At 43.4% G+C, this 18959-nt stretch overlaps 1 protein-coding gene across 3 annotated transcripts; it reads left to right on the forward strand.

The window, feature by feature from the left end:
• The first annotated feature begins 44 nt into the window (after positions 1-44).
• Positions 45-18959, forward strand: lpgat1 (lysophosphatidylglycerol acyltransferase 1). Of its 3 annotated transcripts, none has more exons than XM_019857880.1 (8): positions 45-1356; positions 2361-2613; positions 6961-7079; positions 7691-7786; positions 9209-9488; positions 11679-11805; positions 11912-12004; positions 16416-16522. In XM_019857880.1, coding segments are annotated over exons 1-8 (1002 nt in total). In that variant the 5' UTR covers positions 45-1323; the 3' UTR covers positions 16417-16522. The 3 variants fall into 3 exon arrangements, with proteins under 3 accessions (XP_019713439.1, XP_019713438.1, XP_019713437.1); XM_019857879.1 differs by lacking the exon at positions 11912-12004 and adding an exon at positions 16755-18959 and having other exon boundaries at positions 605-1356; positions 2365-2613; XM_019857878.1 differs by lacking the exon at positions 11912-12004 and adding an exon at positions 16755-18959 and having other exon boundaries at positions 608-1356.

Below are 18959 nucleotides of genomic sequence, written 5' to 3' on the forward strand. Positions count from 1 at the left end.
GTACTCTCTCCAGACAGGATGCAGTCCAGGTGAAGATTTTCTGCATAAAAGCCAGTCAACAGGTAATGCAAAATTGCTTGGAAATCCATGACCCTTTCTTAACCCATTAATATTAAATGCAGTAATCTCTAGGACATTTAAGTAAAGGATGCCCTTGGATTGCGTTCTTGTTTTTCACGAAAAGCACCATCAGGGGGCAGACTAATCATGATCATTTGTAAGAGGTATGTACTGTACTCAAACTGTAATTCCAAACAAAACATTGCTGTTGCATTGATTGACTACATATTAGCAATCGTGGTAAATATCGTTATTCTATATCGATGTAAATTGGATTTTTTTTTTTTCATGATGAAAATGGAAGCATGTACTTGCCTTTCAACATTAAACTCACGCCCTCTCTCTGGCGAAGTAATGCGACTATAGCAGGATGTAGCGACGATCGATTTGCTAATAAGATAATAAAACCATCATCATTTGACAAGAGAGCTTGCGCACTTCGGCGAAGAGGAGACTACTACCAGGTGAGCGCGAGAGAAGAAGTAAAATGCGTGACTTCCGCTATGAGATTTCAGAATAAAGGATTCATTTTTGCAACTAACGGCCAGAGTCGGCGCGGTGTACTGTATAACAAATGAGTCAATTTACAACAAATTGTCAAACTTTCAGGTTTTTAAAAAATTATGCATTTTAAAGTGTTTCTCGAACAGTTGGTTAGGCAAAATGTATTTGTTGTGAAGGCATACGACTCACCTCCGCCTTCAGCTCCATCGGCGCTGGGCAACTCAACCCGTGTGAATCTCGATTTAAAGCGGATAGATAGATAAAGGGTCCAGCCAGCCTGCAAGAGCAATATCGCCGTTGAACCTATTTGACTGCTTTATGTCTTTACCATTCAACGCTTGTCGTGGCTGCCCCGACGCCTAAATCGGGGCTTGTCTTTTTCACGGAAGACAGGACCTCGAGAGAGATCTTAAACCAGACGACCATGATGGTGATGATGCATAGGTGGAATTATCACCCCGGTGTCTGACTGCGATGGAGCCGAGCGCGCTCGAGTGGAGCTCCTTGCTAGCTCTCTAGCGAGCTAGCTGGCTAACGGTGCCCGCCGGGACTCACTCAAGCAGCCCTGTAGAACGTCGCCTCGATGGGTGTGATTGCGGTTTGTTGCGACTTCACCAGACCAATTGAGCGATGTCCCCAGTTTTGACCAAAACACGGACCATATGTGCTGGAAAATGTGCTAAGTTATTGGTTTAGGTTTTTCCTGCACATGACGGCGTTCGCCTGCTTTCAACACATTCGCTTTTTTCTACATCATTAATGCTTTTTGGATGCTTCTGTGACATTACTTCGGTAAGTAATGACCTACCAGACGTCAAGTCAAAATCAGAGTCTGACTATAGCCTGGAGGTGCAAATACAGTAGAGCGCATTGGCGCTTACATTTAATGTCCATTCTAGTATGTACCTGCGCTTTTTTAATAGATTACAAGCGGTTTTATGTTTTGTATTTACGCATTTAAATGTCTGGGTTTTGGGGGGAAAAAAATAGAATAATCTGGCGTACTAGCACAGCCGACCCTGTGCTAGCTAGCTTGTCATGAAGTCCTTTCATGGTTCAACCTTTTCTGGCATTACAGTGGCGCCAAGGCAGCTTGGTCGAAGACACACAACCTTAAATAATTTTCATTTAAGGTCCTTATTCTGGCCTCACTCCGAATTGGTTATCGCTATGACCATCAGCATTTCTCGGGAAGCTTATCTATTGCTGCCACTCCAAAAAAAGCTCACTTGCACGCAATTACTGAAAAGTATCACATAATTAAGTGGAAGGTATCACAATATTTTTCACGTTATAACGTGTTAAGTTCCCGTTATATTTCAAGATATATTTTCAAAAACAAAATAAACTGAAAAGAGGCAAATAATTATAGAAGAGGTGTGACACAAGAATATGGCTTGTTTGCAGAATTCAATTAAAACTCGAAAGTGAGCCCACTTTGAATTCACAGGTTCAACTTTATTTGAACAGACTACAAGTAAACTTTTTGGAACAAAGATGTGAATTAAAACACACAGGATCAATAGTAGTATTCTGAAAATCAACCAACTTAAACTTAAAATGGCTGCAAAATTATACAAAATATGAACATGCTGCAAGAAACCCGTAAATATTAAAAAAAAAGTCTACTTTTCAGTCAAAATCAAAATAATTAAATCAGAACGTTTCTTTGCTTTTATCGCTGTTGTTGTTCATCAATGAAGCAACTCTTGTACAGTGATTGACACACCCACACACACACACACACACACACACACACACACGCGTGTCTCACGGTGTTCTTTTCTTTCTTCCAGACAGTGTGGATCACGATGGCCCAGCTGTTGGACGGGGCCGGCAAACTGGGCTGGACTCTGCTGAAAGCTGTGCTCCGTTTTGTGTTTATGTTCATCAACAACTGTGTAGCCATCCCGTCCTACTGCCTGTACCTGCTCGTGCTGCAGCCGCTGAGAATATGGCACAGCTCCACATTCTGGCACCTCGAGGGTGTCATGTTTAAATGGCTGCTGGCCATGGTGTCGTCGTGGGGCTGGATCGCAGGCTACACAGGTAAGATGCTCTCGGCCATCACTGGCACAAAGCAGCAGAAACATTTAGTCAAAGGAACTGTTTTGATCATTGCTTATATTGTAATGGTAATTATACCACAAACAATGATCTTAAACACGTCAACATCTTCATCAAGCCGGCCACTTCTGCTCAAATCAGTTGTTGATGCTTGTAGAGTTATTTCGCGCAATTACGGTGTCTGCAAGTTGCTTCACGTGTTCCTTGCGTAGGCAAAAAGTCAACATTAGCTTGAGAATTTTTAAATATTACTCCTGTGTAGCCAATGTTATTGTTGCAAGACATGTCAGTGTAGCGCCTTCGCACCACCCCGTGCTGTTCATGTAGCATCTGTTCATCTGCGATTTTTGCACTTTACGTAATGCTGCTTGAACATTCAATAAGGAAAGTGTTACTTCGGGCATTCGACACAATCAAGCCACACAAAGTCGTTTAATTGTTATTCTAACCAACAAAGAAATTAAGTGCTCTGTAATATGACATGGGAAAAATTACCAGAGTCCGTCTGTATTATTTCCCACGTCTACTCGGTAAAATGTCTTGTAAGTGGTTCATGCAGTCGGTGGTGTTTGGTTGCAGGAGGGCTGTGAGCCAAATGCTTCCTAATTGTAAGTTGTGTTCATTCGGAAATAACAAGGTGTACTGATCAATAATGCAAACTTGTCAGCCTATAGAACACCTGGTATTGTGTTATGCAACATTCTCATGACATGCAGATTGTCAAACTAAAGAGGTTAGAAAGACATCAGAGGGTCACAGTCTCCCCTCTCATGCTTCGGATGAGATGACTTGGTCAGGAAGACTTTGTAATATTAAGAAACAGAGCCACAGCCATACCTTGTTAAGGTGGTTATTAGAAGTGATGCTAAATTTAAAATGTCTCTGATGTGTATATAATATAATATAATATAGTAAATAATTGGAGGGTGCACTGTGGTTTTCACTACCGTATATTGTACAGTGTACACCTCCAAAGTTGAATGCAATCTGTTCTCGAGTGCTAGCGGACCTCCCAATTTGTTTGAATTTCAAATTTATTATCTCAGGAAAAAAATGTAAATTAAATTATTCTGTTCCAGTAATTTTTTTTTTTAATTTTAAAAATAACATTTTCATTTAATGTTGTATCTTTAAACATTATACATTTTAAATAAATTACCCTTTGAGATCTCCTGTTTAAGTGAACATAGACAAATGTCTTCTTCATGCATTTTATGATTTTTTTCTGGCATTATTAATTGTCATAAAAAGTGTCAGATTAAGTTTACACATGAGCAATTGCTGTGTCATAAAATTTACCGTTACGTTATCAGTGTCTCGTCTTATCTCTTGACTATAGGTGAAGTACATTTGATGTGCAAAGGTAAGATTGCTGCGTGTGCCCTGGAGTTGAGTCTTTTTCCATAAAACAAGTTTACACAGCAAAATTGGCTGGGCTGCTGTTGATTAATTTATAAATGGTTGGAATAATTCCCCCAAACCTTTTGTCAGCTTCCAAATTATATAACCCAAGATGTGTTTTTATGGTTCCACTCTTGAGTCACCAAAGAATGCCCTTCTCTACTTGACAATTATGAATAAACAATAATACATGTCAAAATAAAACGTTTAACTGAGCAGCAGCCAGTTGGGATTACATTCAAATGGGAGATGAATTCACCAGTGTCAAATACTGTCTGCAATGTTTGGTCAAGTCAAAACACGGCTGAGTCTCTTGCAAACAGAATCACTTGTGGAGCGCAGTTCATGATGTGCTGATGCTACATTTGCAAAAGGAGCAGCCAGAGAAGTAAACATTGCTCTTCACACCCTGTAAACAATCTAGTCGGAGAAGTTGTAGTTGGTAAAAGCATGCCAAGTCCAGACAGCTTAAAGAATTTCTCGGCCCCGTGGTGGGTTGTAAGTCATTAAACCTGTTCTTGATAAAAGCATGCAAAAGGTCTGAGGTCTCATTCTTACCTTAAAACAAGCGTGGCGGGGACTGACGGGAATCATTGCGGTGTTCACAATTCTTGCAAGCAGACAAAGAGCCACCTCTTCAAGCAGTCTTGTTCCAGTTGTCGTCCTTCCACAAATGGTGACCATAAACGGGCCTATCGATGGGGATCTAGCACTCGGCCTGGCAAAAATTTGCGTGTGAAAAATGAACGTGGATGAACTCCGCCGCTCGTCATTTGTTAATGCCGGTGCTCGTCACGCAGCACCCACACACGTGTTGTCAGTTACTTGGCACGGCTCTATTTTCCTGGACTGTGTGGGCCTCAACAGACCATCCTTGATTGACGTGGTCCTCATTATACAGCGTTTGCTGCACCTGGTTGCTAATATTGTATGAAAACATCAACTGCCGAGAATCATTTGCACAGTATGGTATTATCATTTTGGTGGCCACAGTTTGAGGCAGATGTGGTTTTCGTTGGAGGGAACGTTTATATTTTATATACTTTGACAAATGTTTTTTTTTTTTGGGGGGGCGGGGGCACTTTATCAACACCATCATCAGCATCACAGTTTTATCATGATATGTCAATGTGTGTCATTTCCTGTGAAAGAACTACATGTGCTGATAGCAAAGATGAATATTGTGCACCTTTTTAGTGTCTCTAGAAAGGGAAAGTTTTTTTTTTGGCCATATCAGTAGTAGACGTTGGTCAAATTTACAGCGTAACCTGCATAGGAAAACAATCCAAAGGCTAAAGTCAGTTGTTTTCTGTAAAAATGTGTTAATTAGGTGGGGGTGGGGGGGGTGACATTACCCAGTTATATGACCACAGCGCTGCTTTAATCAGGGCAGGGAAACAATCTCACCCAATTTACCTCAGTCTCTTGTCGAATATCTCAGGTGTCGTTAGAATAATGACGATAAAAGGACTTGATACATCGCAGTGCAGGAGCTTTTTATTTACTCGCTCAACACCCATGATTCATGTTTATTAAAAAAAAAAAATACAGCAGTCGCACTGGTATTTACATTTAAGGCATTTAGTTTCGAGCGAGGCTCCTCAGATTTGCATATTATTGAAAATGTGGCCCTCATTCTCTGGCTTGCCAGTCGAGTCACAACTGTGGGGACAAGAGATTAATTAGGAAGGGTCAGTGGCCAAATTCTCCTCTGGCTCGAGAGAGGGAAGAACGTGCGCAGGGGTGGGTGTAACTGACCACCGCTCTCGGATGAGAAACTGCGCCTGGAGCATGCTTGTCACCCTGCTACGCTAACTGTGTCGTCTCTCAAAGACAATTTCCCTCATGTATTCTATCCGACAGATGACCCATCTCCGTGATATCATTAATGCTAGTCTTCGGCAACAATGGGGACATCAGCGAACAGGAGAGCACGCTCCTTATGAATTGACATCGCCTTCAGGGCGCACACTCGCACACAGCTTACAATGTTGCCTCAATTCTTAATGGTGCGGTATTATCAGAATCATAATTATGTTAAAACACATGAGGAATCTGTCTCCACTACCTGGAGTCGCTCAAGTAATATAACAATAAGACACTACAAAAAAAAAAGTCCAAATTTCCCCTTCCATTTTTGGAGCGGAAACGGTTTGCAGAGGCCTGACTGCTGCATCATTTGCATCACACAACTTGAGCTGACCCACCCGTGACTGTGGGGATTCCCTGCACATGACTGCAGCTCAGTTGAATCCTTTCACCCTCGGGCTTTTAGCAGATCTTCACGGTTCTCTGTTTAATATGCTGAGCTGCCGAAGTGTACTTTAAATTGCAAATGGCTCCGCGTCTTCTCCGGGAGAAACTATTGTTTCCGACCCTCGTCAGACGTGAGCAATGTTTCCCCTTTTGTTTAAGCGCCCGTGTGCGCTGTCAACAATCGCACACTGGCAATTGGCTTGTAAAACGCCCTGTATGCTCTGAATAGATGCTCAACAATGTAAATCAGGAAAAGAGGACCAAAGGCCACTTCAGATTTACTCCTTTTAGGTGCAAATTCAGGCCGGTTATTGTCATGGTGAAAGCTCTTTGTCACAAGGGAACACAGTTCCAAGTAAATAATGGTTGCGTATTCTGTTTTTAGCTTCGGCCTTGTCAGTGCCTGTTTGCAGTATGCCATTTGGCTTGCGGCTCTATTTTTCTCCAAATTATTTGTATCGCTTAGATCACAAAACAGAGTGCTGGTGCTGTATTCTGCTTTAACGGTGTCATTTGTGCGGTGAAGTCTTACTGATTGATTGTTATCAGCGGGCTGCTGGATAGTTCTAAATTAAGGAGAGTTGCAGTTTTCCTGCCATGTTTGAAACAGAGTTCACGTGTCACCGATACGGGACGCGAGCTGAACACTCTCTTTCTCGTTGCACTTTGCAGTAACAGAGTGGGGTGACGACGTGCGGCCCATCTCTGAAGATGAAGCCATGGTCATTGTCAACCATCAATCCACGGGAGATGTTTGCACCCTTATGATGTGCCTGCAAGACAAGGGCATGGTAAGAAGACCGATGTTGTGTGTTACCATGAACCTGTATGTGATTACGATGTTGGACTCGAATGTAGTGGCACTAGAATATTTGAAAAGCAATTTTTTTAGTAGTAAGTACATTCACACACAATGGGACAAGCCACCTTTCCAACCGGTTCATTTTCACTCTCTCATGTGGCCCAAACACAGAAAACAAAATAACCTTGAGAGGAGGCCGTGTAAGAACGGCTGTGACCTCAACTGTCAACACAGTGTCTGCAGAGCCTATATACACAATGTGGTTTTCTACCAATATTGTTTTCTCAGGGATGTGCCTCTCATCATGGGTTAGTTGGCAAAAACTATTTTCCTGGCTCGCAGATCAAATGCCAAGTAACAGTTTTAAACGCTGACTTATATCTAGTTGAGATTGAACCAAATGACGAGCAAAGTAAGGCGCTCCATTTTGCATCAGTTCAAGACACAACTAAACAACAAACCAGACAAGACAAGTTTCCTAACTGTTAATCACTCAGGCGTCATGCCCATTATTTCCATTCTCGCACAGGTAAGTACGGTGACGGTATGTTACTGTGCGAAAGGTGCAGATCAATTGTGTAAGTTTCTCTTTCTTGTCAGGTTGTACGAAAAATGATGTGGTTGATGGACCATGTGTTCAAATACACAAACTTTGGCCTCGTGTCCCTCATACACGGCGACTTCTTCATCAGACAGGTAAGAGCTCAGAATGTTTTGTGAAATGGTAACTGGGTTCATCAGCACTCTTTGTTGCTCATCCCACCATGAAGTATTACTATACTCTTCTATACCTTCTGTTCCTTTTTTTTGTTTTTTTGTTTTTGGCGGGGGTGGTGGATTGAATTCTCAATTGAGACCTTTTCTCACCCGCCTACATACCCCTAGTCTCAGAAGGCATCTGGATTAAAAACCATGGTCCATAAGGCCATTACCAAACTCCTTTTACCTCCCGGCTGCTGCTGTGAGTTCATTTTTATTATCACACTCCACAAAAGTGCAGTCACTCCCCATCTGCTCGTCCCAGCTGGAATGCTTGCACGCGTTTAGGCTACTGAAGGCCGCGGCGTCCTCTGTGAAGGTCAGCCACTATGGACAGTAGTGTGTGGAGTCTGTCTGGGGGGGTCGTGGGCCACTCAGCCCTGCTGGGTCACACTAACCCTTTGTTGTGGGGTCATCTGGAACAGAGCAGGCTGCTTTGACCAGCCTACGCGGGAATACGTTGGGAATGTTATCTTCCCACAAGTCCTGGAATATGATGTCTGTTTTAAGCATTCATTGACTGATATCGAGAGGACAGTCGGCTGAAGCACCTTGTGCCACAGGCAAGCCTGACTGGGCTTGGGTCATTTCCTTGATCCCTTCTGGCGTTCCAGAGTGCATTGTTGACATCCTTCCCCAAAATACCTCACCCAGCGACAGCCAGGCAAGCCTCTGCTGTTCATTGGGCCTTCCAGACATATCTCACCACCATGTGCACAGCAGCACTGGCTGCACATTTTCACGCGGAGCGAGATCCTATTTTAAACACGTTAGCGTGGTGTTCATGAATATCACATACTGTATATTGGCTTTGACATAATATCCCAGTCAGTAAAACTTACTAAGTGTCAACCGTAGGGTGCTGCTGATGCATTTAAAATTGGCTTTTGACCAACTGAACTTCACTGGAGATCAATCCTCGAATCTTCTTCCTGTCACCGCTAATGTCATTTTTCACATCCGCGGCATGACATTACTGCTGGTCAAAGTGCTATACAGTAGTGCTCCCACTAACGTATTTGTGTTTGCTCCTTCACATTCTCACATACCTATATGTCTTAGAAGTGTGTATTCACACTTCTACGCTTAATTCTGTTTTGAACCAACTCTAGTTTCAGTGAGTCACTGTTTTTCTCTGTTCAGGACAGGGCTCGGTTCCAATCCCTCACAAAACTGTAGTTGTACCTGATGGATTGTGCTGTTATTTATTTAAGGGCATTTAAAAAAACAAAGGAAAACCAAACTCGGGAGCAACAAAGTTTACAGACCCCGCAACTCTTTCAGACGAGAGAAATCAAACTCGAGATGCAAGGAATATAACAAATGTTGGGTGTCAAGCATTGTCTTTATTCCCTTTAGGGTAAAGCCCACCGAGACAAGCAGCTGGTCTACTTGAAGGATCACTTAGATAAATATTACCACAGTCGTGACAGGAAGTGGATAGTGCTGTTCCCCGAGGGTGGCTTCCTTCGCAAGCGGAGGGAAACCAGCCAGATCTTTGCCAAAAAGCATTCGCTACCCCACCTGACCCACGTGACGCTGCCTCGCCTCGGCGCCACCCACGTCATCCTGAAAACTCTGTCGGCCCAGCACGAGAATGGCAGTGTGGCCAATGAGAGCGGGACACCCAATCAGACAGGTAACCGAGTCATGCATGTACATACTGACGCCACCCTGAATTCTGTTTGAACCAACCTTTTGCAAACGGTTGCATTTGTTTGTTGTGGATGGCATTTCCCCTCCGGGGTATTTGGTCATCATTTTGCAAGACTTCGGTCCTCTGCAACTTCTGTGTTTTCACAGTCGAGTAGTGACACTTATAGAGGTGCGTCCGAAAAATAAGCGAAGCAAAGGGAGTTACCTCGAGAGTTAACCACATGTGGAGGAACAAAACAACTGCATCAAGGGGGAAAGTGGTTAGTACGTTCACTTTACAGTCGAAGCGGTTCTGGGTTTGGCGACATTCCAAAGAACATGCTGCTGAACAGAACATGCTGTTTACATTATGAAAACTTTAATGACAACACCGCAATGCTTTAAGTAACATTTTCACAACTTTACCCGTTGCACAAGTGTAAAAGTAAGTACACTGAATTGAGTGACTTGATTAGCGGGCAGCACAGCGGCCTACAGGTTAGCGCATATGCTTTCTGCTGATGCCAACCGTGAAAGACATGCATGTTAAATACCTGTGAACTGAAGACTAAATTGCCCGTAGGTGTGAATGCATGAGTGTGAATGCTCGTTTGTCTGTATGCACCCTGCAAGTGTACCCTGTCTCTGGCGTAGGATCCAGCACAGTCGCCACCCTCGTGAGATGCCTTTTTCCTGAAATAAATCAAAATATTAACACACAAAAGCAAAGCCAACTGTAATACAAAAGAAAATCCCACAATTATTTGAGGGGTGATTTGTTGTTTTCGTCTCGATTGCTGCGGACAGCATTGTTGAAAATGTGGCTCGGCTGTGTGCCCTATAGGCTTGGCGCTATGCAAACCACTGGCAGTTCTTCCCTCTTTAGGAACAGAGTGTCAAAACAAAGGAGATGTACCGCTTAATTGGCCCCATGTGCAGTCCGAGCATGTTCTGGATTTAGCTGCTTTCTCTGGATGCTGCAAGCAGGTTGGTGCAGGAGGCGTTGTCCTTCCACTTGAATCTAGCTAATGGCATTCAAACATAGGGCAAGGAAAAAAAAACAACAAAAACATATACCCCGAAGAGTACTATGTCCCTATGTCCTCTGTGTGTGACCCTCCCGAATGCTCTGCGGTGGTGCCAGCATTTTGCTGACTCACTCCGCGCCAAACGGGCCACTTTCAGAAAACGGGATTTGATGTAAATATGGGTGCCACTCTGCAACGGCCATTCATTGTCTGCTTGGCCTAAACCCCGATAAGGCATACGTGTTGCAGAAAAGATAGCGAGCACTCTCGCAGCGTTCATGGTGTGCGTTCGTTCGTGATAAACCATATGACTCAACCAGTCGCATGGATGCTTCTGGGTAGTGTTGAGTCATGGCGTAATTCCGACCAAGATACCTTCCAATGCATTTGTCTCCCTCGCAGTGTTTGCTGAAGGACACACCTTTGCTATTTATTACAGTGGAATTTGTTAGTCCTAACGACGCATTGGCTCCGAGCCTCGTACTTTGGCCCGCCGCACACGAGGCTGTGGCTGCCTCTTCACGCACTAGGATGAAACTTGGGATCCAATTACCTACTCTGTGATGTCTGTGGTGGTTCCCATCAATACCAAGGACGCCCGTCAAGTCACTTAATCTTTTGTATCAATGAGCCGGCAACATGTGCCTTGATTTTTGGCTCGCCTTGCTAAATCTTAGACAAATGCGCTCAGTGGGCACAGGTCTGTATACAGTCCATTAATACTGTGTATTAAATTAGATGTCATTTCATAGTCTATTAATAAAAGCCAATTCTCACTGAATTGATCGAAAGACATTTAAAAAGTGTAACACTGTTTTAATGCTTGCTAAAATGACCTTGTTTTGAGAGGACAGTTACAGTAAGTCTCATAAAAATGAGCCCCTGCTCATCCCAGTCCCTGTACTGCGGGGCCCGTGCTGCGTCTAAGGCACAGGTGTCAAACTCAAGGTCCAGGGGCCAGGTCTTTTTTGTGTGGCCCGCAAAACTAAATCATGTGTCAAATTCCTACAGATTTGCCAAAAAGGTAGGTGTGCTAATCAATGAATAACTGCCTGTTGTTTATGAAAACATTCGATTTAAAGTATTAGACGTTGGGCCCTGTTAGGCCTGTTATACGTAATCATCATCATCATTATGGTGTTTCTCCCCCCCCTGCTGTGTTCCAGGTAAAAAGCGCAAAGGCCTGCAGTGGGTGATAGACGTGACCATAGCTTATCCCAAAGCCCGGCCCATGGACATCCAGACATGGATTTTTGGATACAGGTCGGCAACAGTCACACATGTCCACTACAGGTAAGGGTGAAACAAAATCGGATGATCAAAGTTGCACAGACAGGTGCACTTGAATTTAGTACATGGAATTTGAGACTGATATTACCGATAATGTCACTTTCTTAAGGTGTTTACTTCTATCGAGGGAGCACTTAAGAGTCCACCCACTGATGGCTCAAGATTACAGAAGGAAGTCCCCACCAACTTCCTTTCATACTTAGTGAGTCAGCAGAATGCATCAGAGCTAAAGAAGTTGTTCGATGACTTAAAGCACCGCTGTTCTCTGTCCTGTCACCCTGATGACCTTTTTTTTCCTTCCTTTGTGTTTGTGTGGAAAAGAGTTGAGTGGATGCATTGAATTTCAAGTCAGCTGTCGCGTTTGCTCTCTAGCTTTTGCCTCGGGTGGTTTTACACCTTTTAAAGCTTTGGGATGTTTTTCGACAAAGGTGTCGATACCTTTGTGGTAAAGAAACACATTTTTCGGTGCTCCTTTGGTGTTAGAAAAGATACAAATGGGGCTATATCGTCACTTCACGCTGTCAGCGGTTGGCTAGCGACCACCAGAGTAAAGACGTTTAGTGTTCCTGTTAATAATAGGACTGCTCTTGGCAGAGTAAATGTCCTGTCACTGTCCTCAAGGTCTCCTACAGTTATCCATTCACCTCAGGATATGATAACGGTGCATCTGGATAAGCTTCGTTGCAAGACCCCATTCAAGATAAATGTCTTTTAACTGTGCAGGGCATCCGCGCGGTAGATGACAGGAGGAGATGCATTTAGGGTCAAGCGGCAGCTGGTACCAGTCATGATGACCCTCAGGATGCTGTGAACACTTCAGTGTGCAGAGTATTATTGGATAAAATAAAAGATTTATATTTTAAATTGTAATAAAGGGGTCAGGGGTTCCATAATTCCTACCCCTGGCTGAGAGATTAACCGGACACTGAACCGGTCACCTTCCATTGCATGGTCAGGGGCTCTGCAAACAGGCAACCCTACCAAGCTAGCGGCACCGCTGTTAAACTTGCGCGCGCATACCCACACGCAGTTGCAGCCACATCAATGATCATAAACTATTTAGACCCTTGCTGGTACAGGTGCAGAGACAAGAGGATTAATGTACCTGGTGATCAACTGAACGCTGGGGGAGTGAGTAGTATGATGCACTTTAGAATGCCACATTTCCACCCAGCAGCAGTGTTCAGATGTGCTCGGTTGACAGTTTCAGCCACATTGGAAACAACAAAAATGACTTCAGATAAATATTTGGCACAAGAGTGACTTAGGTCTGATCACTGGCTAAGTAGTTCAAACGGTAAATAATTTGGTTTTTGATTGTATATTTTTCAGTGCAGGAAAAGGATCAGCTTTCGTCATCTCCGCAATTTCAATCCAAGTCTTTTGTCACCTGTGCTCCTCTTCAACGCAAAGTGCTCTTGAATGGCAAGACAAACATTGAAACCAAAAAGGGGAATATTATACCCTGTTTCATATTTCCACGGTTGCACAAAATCTCTGAACATTTTAGACTTAAGATGAAAGTTGGCATGATCAGAAAAAGCAACGGGAAAGACCTCAGTCGCTGTCCGTTCGGTGTGGTTGCCCTGCCAAGTAAATCAACCCACTTGCTGTGGGGGCTCCTTATTTTTATGCATCCAAGCATGTGGGTTTTAACACCTCTAGAACAGGATTACAATGGTTTGTGTTTCTATCATAAATTTATACTCGTGTCAAAAGTGGGTGGAACATTGTTCTTCCTCGCCATCCCTCCATTTTTATCGCATGATTTCATCACTCTTCCACTTTCTCCAGGTGCCTTTTGTCTGATCGAACAGAATGCTCGCTATCAGTTTCCCTCGTGACATGGCGGGATTATTGGTATACTGTAGAAGTATCAATGGATCATAATTAACGTTGTGTAGCACAATCAGTCAATCTTGCTTGTGGTGAGTCAAGGGTCTTGTATACACCTGCTGTGGCCTGTTTCTGTGCGACAGTTTTTTTTGTTTTGTTTTTTTTGGTCAGCTATCAGATGACTGGAGCCGAGTCTCCAAACAGGCAGCTGAGCATTGTGTAACATTTTAGATGAAGCTCCGCTCTGCACTTTTTTTTTTTTTTTTAATCCCTCGACCTCCCTTTTCCCGTCTCTGCTACGAGTCGTCAGCATGCCTTTGTCTCGTGCACTCTCACCATATAATCTCAGTTTCACAGTTCCTAAGCATACTGGATGTCATGAGAGAGAGTTAGGTGGGTGTACAGAGGCAGAGCAAGGGCAGTGGTAGGTGGTGAAGATGTTGTTTTTTTCGGTAAGGGCTCCTTCTTCATTGCTTAATGCTACTGTCTGCTTTTCTGAAAGCTCCTTTTGGAGGGAGTGCGGGGGTGCAAAGTGACATGATTTATGGGGTTTGAATTTTGCCAGGTCATCACATGGGTGCTTTAAAGCTGCTCACCTGGCTGTCTCTTTTGGACAAGACCCTGGTTGCACGCTGAAATGTTGATCTTGCTGCTTTCTGAAGCTGTCTCGAAAAGATTTTTCTTCCTCCCGCACAAACATTGAGCTGTGCTGTCTGTTTCCTGCTTGGATTGGCTTTGGTGCTTCCACAATCAATACGTCGCACCTCTCTCTGAGTATTATAATAAGATCCTTGGGGTGGGGGGGGGGGTTCCTCCTCCTTCTTCTTCTTCCCAAGCACAAGAAGCATCTGTTTTGCTCATCTCTTCTGAGCATCAACATGGTCATGGGTTCAAAGCCCAATAACTCAATCATTAGAAGTCGACATTCAAACGTGTCCGGAAAAGTACACATATTATTCATTCAAATCTGTAGTCAGTCAATCATAAAAATATACATTTACCAATAAATAAAGTATGGCTATGTTGGCAATATAAGGAGACTGTGAGCTGAGCCTTAATATTCTCTCGTATGAAGTTACTACAGTGTCAGATTAACCCCGATTTAGAAATTCTTTATGTTCGGGCGCTCCTGTATGAAGGTAAATCGTAACCATGAACTTTTACCCTTCCAACAAGCAACATGGATTGACAGCTCAACTATCAACTTAGCATAAAGTTCATGACCACCTGTGACGATGATCTTATAGTTCTTTACTGGTGACCTCTGCACTGATAAGAGGTACGCAGCCTAGACAGTCATTAACTTCATCCCCGCACATTTGGTCAGATACATCTGGTCACAGTGACAAAGTGCTCTTGCGCCACAGAGACACACTCGCGGTGAAGGTACAACTGTGTACCGTGTCGTCGTTCAGCTTGTGCAATGTCAATGCGTCTTTACGCATTGACGGAAGGGTCTTGAATATCAACATGTTAGTAATTCACTCAGCTGTTCCCTCCGGCTAAGCCCTTTTACATCTGCCATGTGCATTGTTTTTGACTAAAACATTTCCTGGAGCATCGACAGCCCTAAGCCAGATAGGAAGCAAATTGAAAAGTGAATGGAGCAATGATCAAGCACACTCCGACTACTGGCCCTCAACTTCGTTCCATTGATGGCAGGGCTGGTTTAACATTCAAACTTAAAAGAAAGAACTTAATGGCTGCTTTACAGGCACACATAGGGGGTCCTTATGTGAACGAGTAAAATGTAAGAAGGGACAGCAGGACACGCAACTTTTTGGTCCCCACCGCCCAATTACTAATCTCAATGTTCAGCTTTTATGACATTGGACCCTCAATGAAATGTCACAGGACACTTTTTTTCTTTTCAATTTCCCCACGAGACAGACCAAAGACTGAACAGAGTCCCTAAATAATGATTGCCTCTTTCCTGTAAAAGTGGCCAGCCTTTGCCTGACACGGTCCACATTTAATTAGCCCTTGGCCCAATTGGGAACGGAAGCAACATCTTGAGAATAAGAAATGCAAAGAAGCAAAACGAGCGAAAATGGAAGGCAACAGATATGGAAGAGCAAAGACGTTTGATTCGCCCTGTAATCATGTGGTTGAACACAAGCGTATCACCCGGTTCACATGAAAAATTGAGGTCTCCACAGTCATCCTCATGTCTAATAGTGTTGCTGCTGTAAATTGGGAATTTCTCCATTGTGAGACAAATAAGTTTTTTTAAATTTATTTATTTTTTTACCATTTTATATCAGCAGGGATCAAAAACTCCTCTTTTTTTTTTTGTTTGTTTGTTTCTTTGCTCCCGCAGTATAAATAGTTTAACCAGTCAATGCATATTAAAGAGGATCAATACTGTATGGTCCATTGCCTTCCTCCTCCAGATCCTCTGCACAGATGTCCTTTGACAGTGGACGTTAAATAGTCAGGGATATTAAAGTAAAGCTGAGTGCAGAGGAAATGCTCCTCCGAGGGAGGAGACATAACCTCTATTTGAAGGTGAGCTAAGGGGCTGTGTGAGCGCAGCCCACTGAGGCCCCCGTGTGGCTAGACTTTCAGGGCTTACGGGTGGCCGCATGGCAAAAGAAGTCCACTTCTGTCTGCCTGACACTCTGCAAGTGACTTTCCTAAACAACGGCAAGCTGCATACAGACAGCTTCTTTAGAGACTGTTTCAAATGAACTCCTGGCTGTTGCTGACATGTGAGATCTATGCCAGATCTGTTCACACAACTCTTTTTTTGTTTTTGTGTGTGTGTCTCCTTTCAGGATGTACCCAATTAAAGAGGTTCCTGTAGAGGAACAGGCTCTGACGGACTGGCTGTATCAGAGGTTTGTGGAGAAAGAGGACTTACTGGCCCACTTCTATGACACAGGTATGTTTGCTTTTGACCGACTGAACAAGTGTGATAAAATATAGTCTGCAACCACACACCAGGTGAATAACCCTCGCACACATATTAACTTGTTGAAATGGGAAAAACTGAAAAATATGAATCAGAATACCGTGTTTAGACGAATAGGGAAAATAGCCAAAGAAAAATCATCAGCCACAATTCCCACTCAGGAACGCATCACGTCTCCCATTCCTTGCTTCCTTTTCCACAGGAGCGTTCCCGCCCCCCGAGGGACAGAAGGAAGCAATCTCTCGGCAAATGACCCTGGACCCCGTGTGGCTCTGCGTCATCCAGTCCTTCGCGTTCGTCTCCGGCTTCATGTGGTACAGCCTCTTGCGGCACCTCTACTGCGGTATGTTTTGAGTACGCTGACGAGGCGAGCAGCAAGAAGCGCCTCTGGAACCGCCGCTGTCATGCGATGGATGACTGTACATTAGCAATTAACGTGGCGAGACTCGAGACAGGGCAGGGTGGTGAAAAAAAAAAAAATGTATACAACGTGTAGACAAACAGAATTCCAGCCCTGACACGACACATGATCTTTCACATCGCGGCTCTCATGTTGATGTTTACACATAGGCCCATGCATTCAAGAGGCTCAGGACAAAGGACCGCTGTCGTTTCATGGAGTGTGTATGGACGTGTGCGTCTGTGAATACTGTGAGCGTAGAAGCATCAAGTCCGCCCTTTAGCCTGCCCTCTTTCCGACGCCAGGTGGACGTCTCGAAGCAGCCGTGTGGATACTCTGCTCCTCTCCCCCTTGGCCCACATTGCACTAAAGATCCAAACTGCTCCCTGTCCCAGGATATATTCCTGAATGGTAGCTGCCTATATATGTGTGGGGGTGGGGGTGGGGTTCCCTTTTTAGTCTGCGCATCTCCACGACAGCCAGTACATTTATCTTTTTGTTGTCATCTGGACTGTTTACACTGGCGAACCCGCTTCCAAGTTCAACGCTGTCAAATTAGAGTGGAAACATACGGATCACTCGAAAAGCAACTCGTGTGTGTTTATGCGTGTCTGCCAGCGTATCATCGCAACAAGATGGGCTGAGAAGGGTTTTGTTTTGTTTTTTTCCCTTTCCACCTGTTCAGCAAACGGCATAGTTTCACAGTTATTTAAGCCATATGCTCAGTGTCGTCCATAAACACAAGGGAACGTAATTGTGCTGAATGCTTTCCACAGCATCTCCAAAAAAAATAAAACCGTTCACGTTGGCTTTAAAAAGTGTAGGCATTGATACAGTAGGAAGAAGTGATAAAGTGTGGGTGCCCCCGTCCCCTCTTTTTTTTTTTTTAATAATTGTTCCCCCTTGATTGATGTGCTTCATGTGTTGTTACTGTGTGACATCAGAAGGTGGAGACAATTCATAAAATATTTCATTTTAAAGACACAAAATCCTTTGTACATAACAAACCTCGAAAAGCATTGTTTGTCCCCCGTCTGTGAATCATTCAGATTTTATTTTTTTGTTTTTTAAACATAATTTTGTGTTTACTTCTCATTGGTACAACATTTATTTTCCTTTTCGGCAACGCTACCCAAGCCTGGTCATCCAAAACCTGTTTGGTCCAATGTAAACCCTCTTTTTGTTCAAAGCTTTTGCTGGCACCTTAGGACAGAGTTTCCCAAAACGTTGTCAGCTCTAGCCTTGAATTTTGTTCTTTTTGGAAACCAAAATGGACTTAAAATATATCATATATTGTGAATTACCCACATAAAACCAATGATAAAGATCACAACACACATGGATCTATTACAAGAGGCACCCATTGGCAAGAAATGGTGAGCAGATTGAATTTTTAAGTGACAATCTGTAGCCCAAATAAAATAGACACCGACACAATTTTTGGGAAACCCTGCCAAGACTACATTCCCCATTAGTCCCGTTTTCCTATGGATGAAAAGATTTGTTTGGACAACTCGTTCCAAAGGGGTCCAGCTGAAATTGGGCCAACAGAGGCACGGGCCATGCCATGTCAAAAATGTTCTTTTAGGTTGTTTTTGTTTGGGGGGGGGTTGCTTTAGTTTGGAGTATTACGGCTGTGCAGCATTTATTGTTGGCATAAAAAAATTATTTTAGTTATTGTTGGCCCTCGTTCTTTGTCAGTGTTGGCAGAAAGTGTGTTGAAAAAAAAAAAGAAAGCGCTACCTATCTTGACTGGTAAAGCATTTCAAAATCTGTCATTCACTGGCCCTGAAAAGATTTTTTTTTCTCAACCGTGTTTCCAATGAAGAGAGGGAAAGTGATGTTTTCCGCAATGTGGTTTTAGGAAGTAAACACAATAGGGATTAAAACAAATGATACTAGAATTGTCTGTAATTTCCCATTTTGTACTTCTCCTTTAAATTGCTAGTTACACAGCCATTTTACAACACAGAACTTCTGTTGGAATAAAATATCAAAGATCGTAAA

Source organism: Hippocampus comes, unplaced genomic scaffold, assembly GCF_001891065.2.
Source record: "Hippocampus comes isolate QL1 unplaced genomic scaffold, H_comes_QL1_v1.1 scaffold154, whole genome shotgun sequence".
Lineage (NCBI taxonomy): Eukaryota > Metazoa > Chordata > Actinopteri > Syngnathiformes > Syngnathidae > Hippocampus > Hippocampus comes.

What these genes read in the sequence shown, in the direction of transcription:
- lpgat1 (XM_019857878.1), top strand. Translation starts at nt 1,324, where the DNA reads ATGCTTTTTGGATGCTTCTGTGACATTACTTCG. An exon ending in GCCTGCAAGACAAGGGCATG is followed by an intron (nt 7,080 to 7,690) that starts GTAAGAAGACCG and finishes CTTTCTTGTCAG; the next exon opens with GTTGTACGAAAAATGATGTG. An exon ending in GTCACACATGTCCACTACAG is followed by an intron (nt 11,806 to 16,415) that starts GTAAGGGTGAAA and finishes GTCTCCTTTCAG; the next exon opens with GATGTACCCAATTAAAGAGG.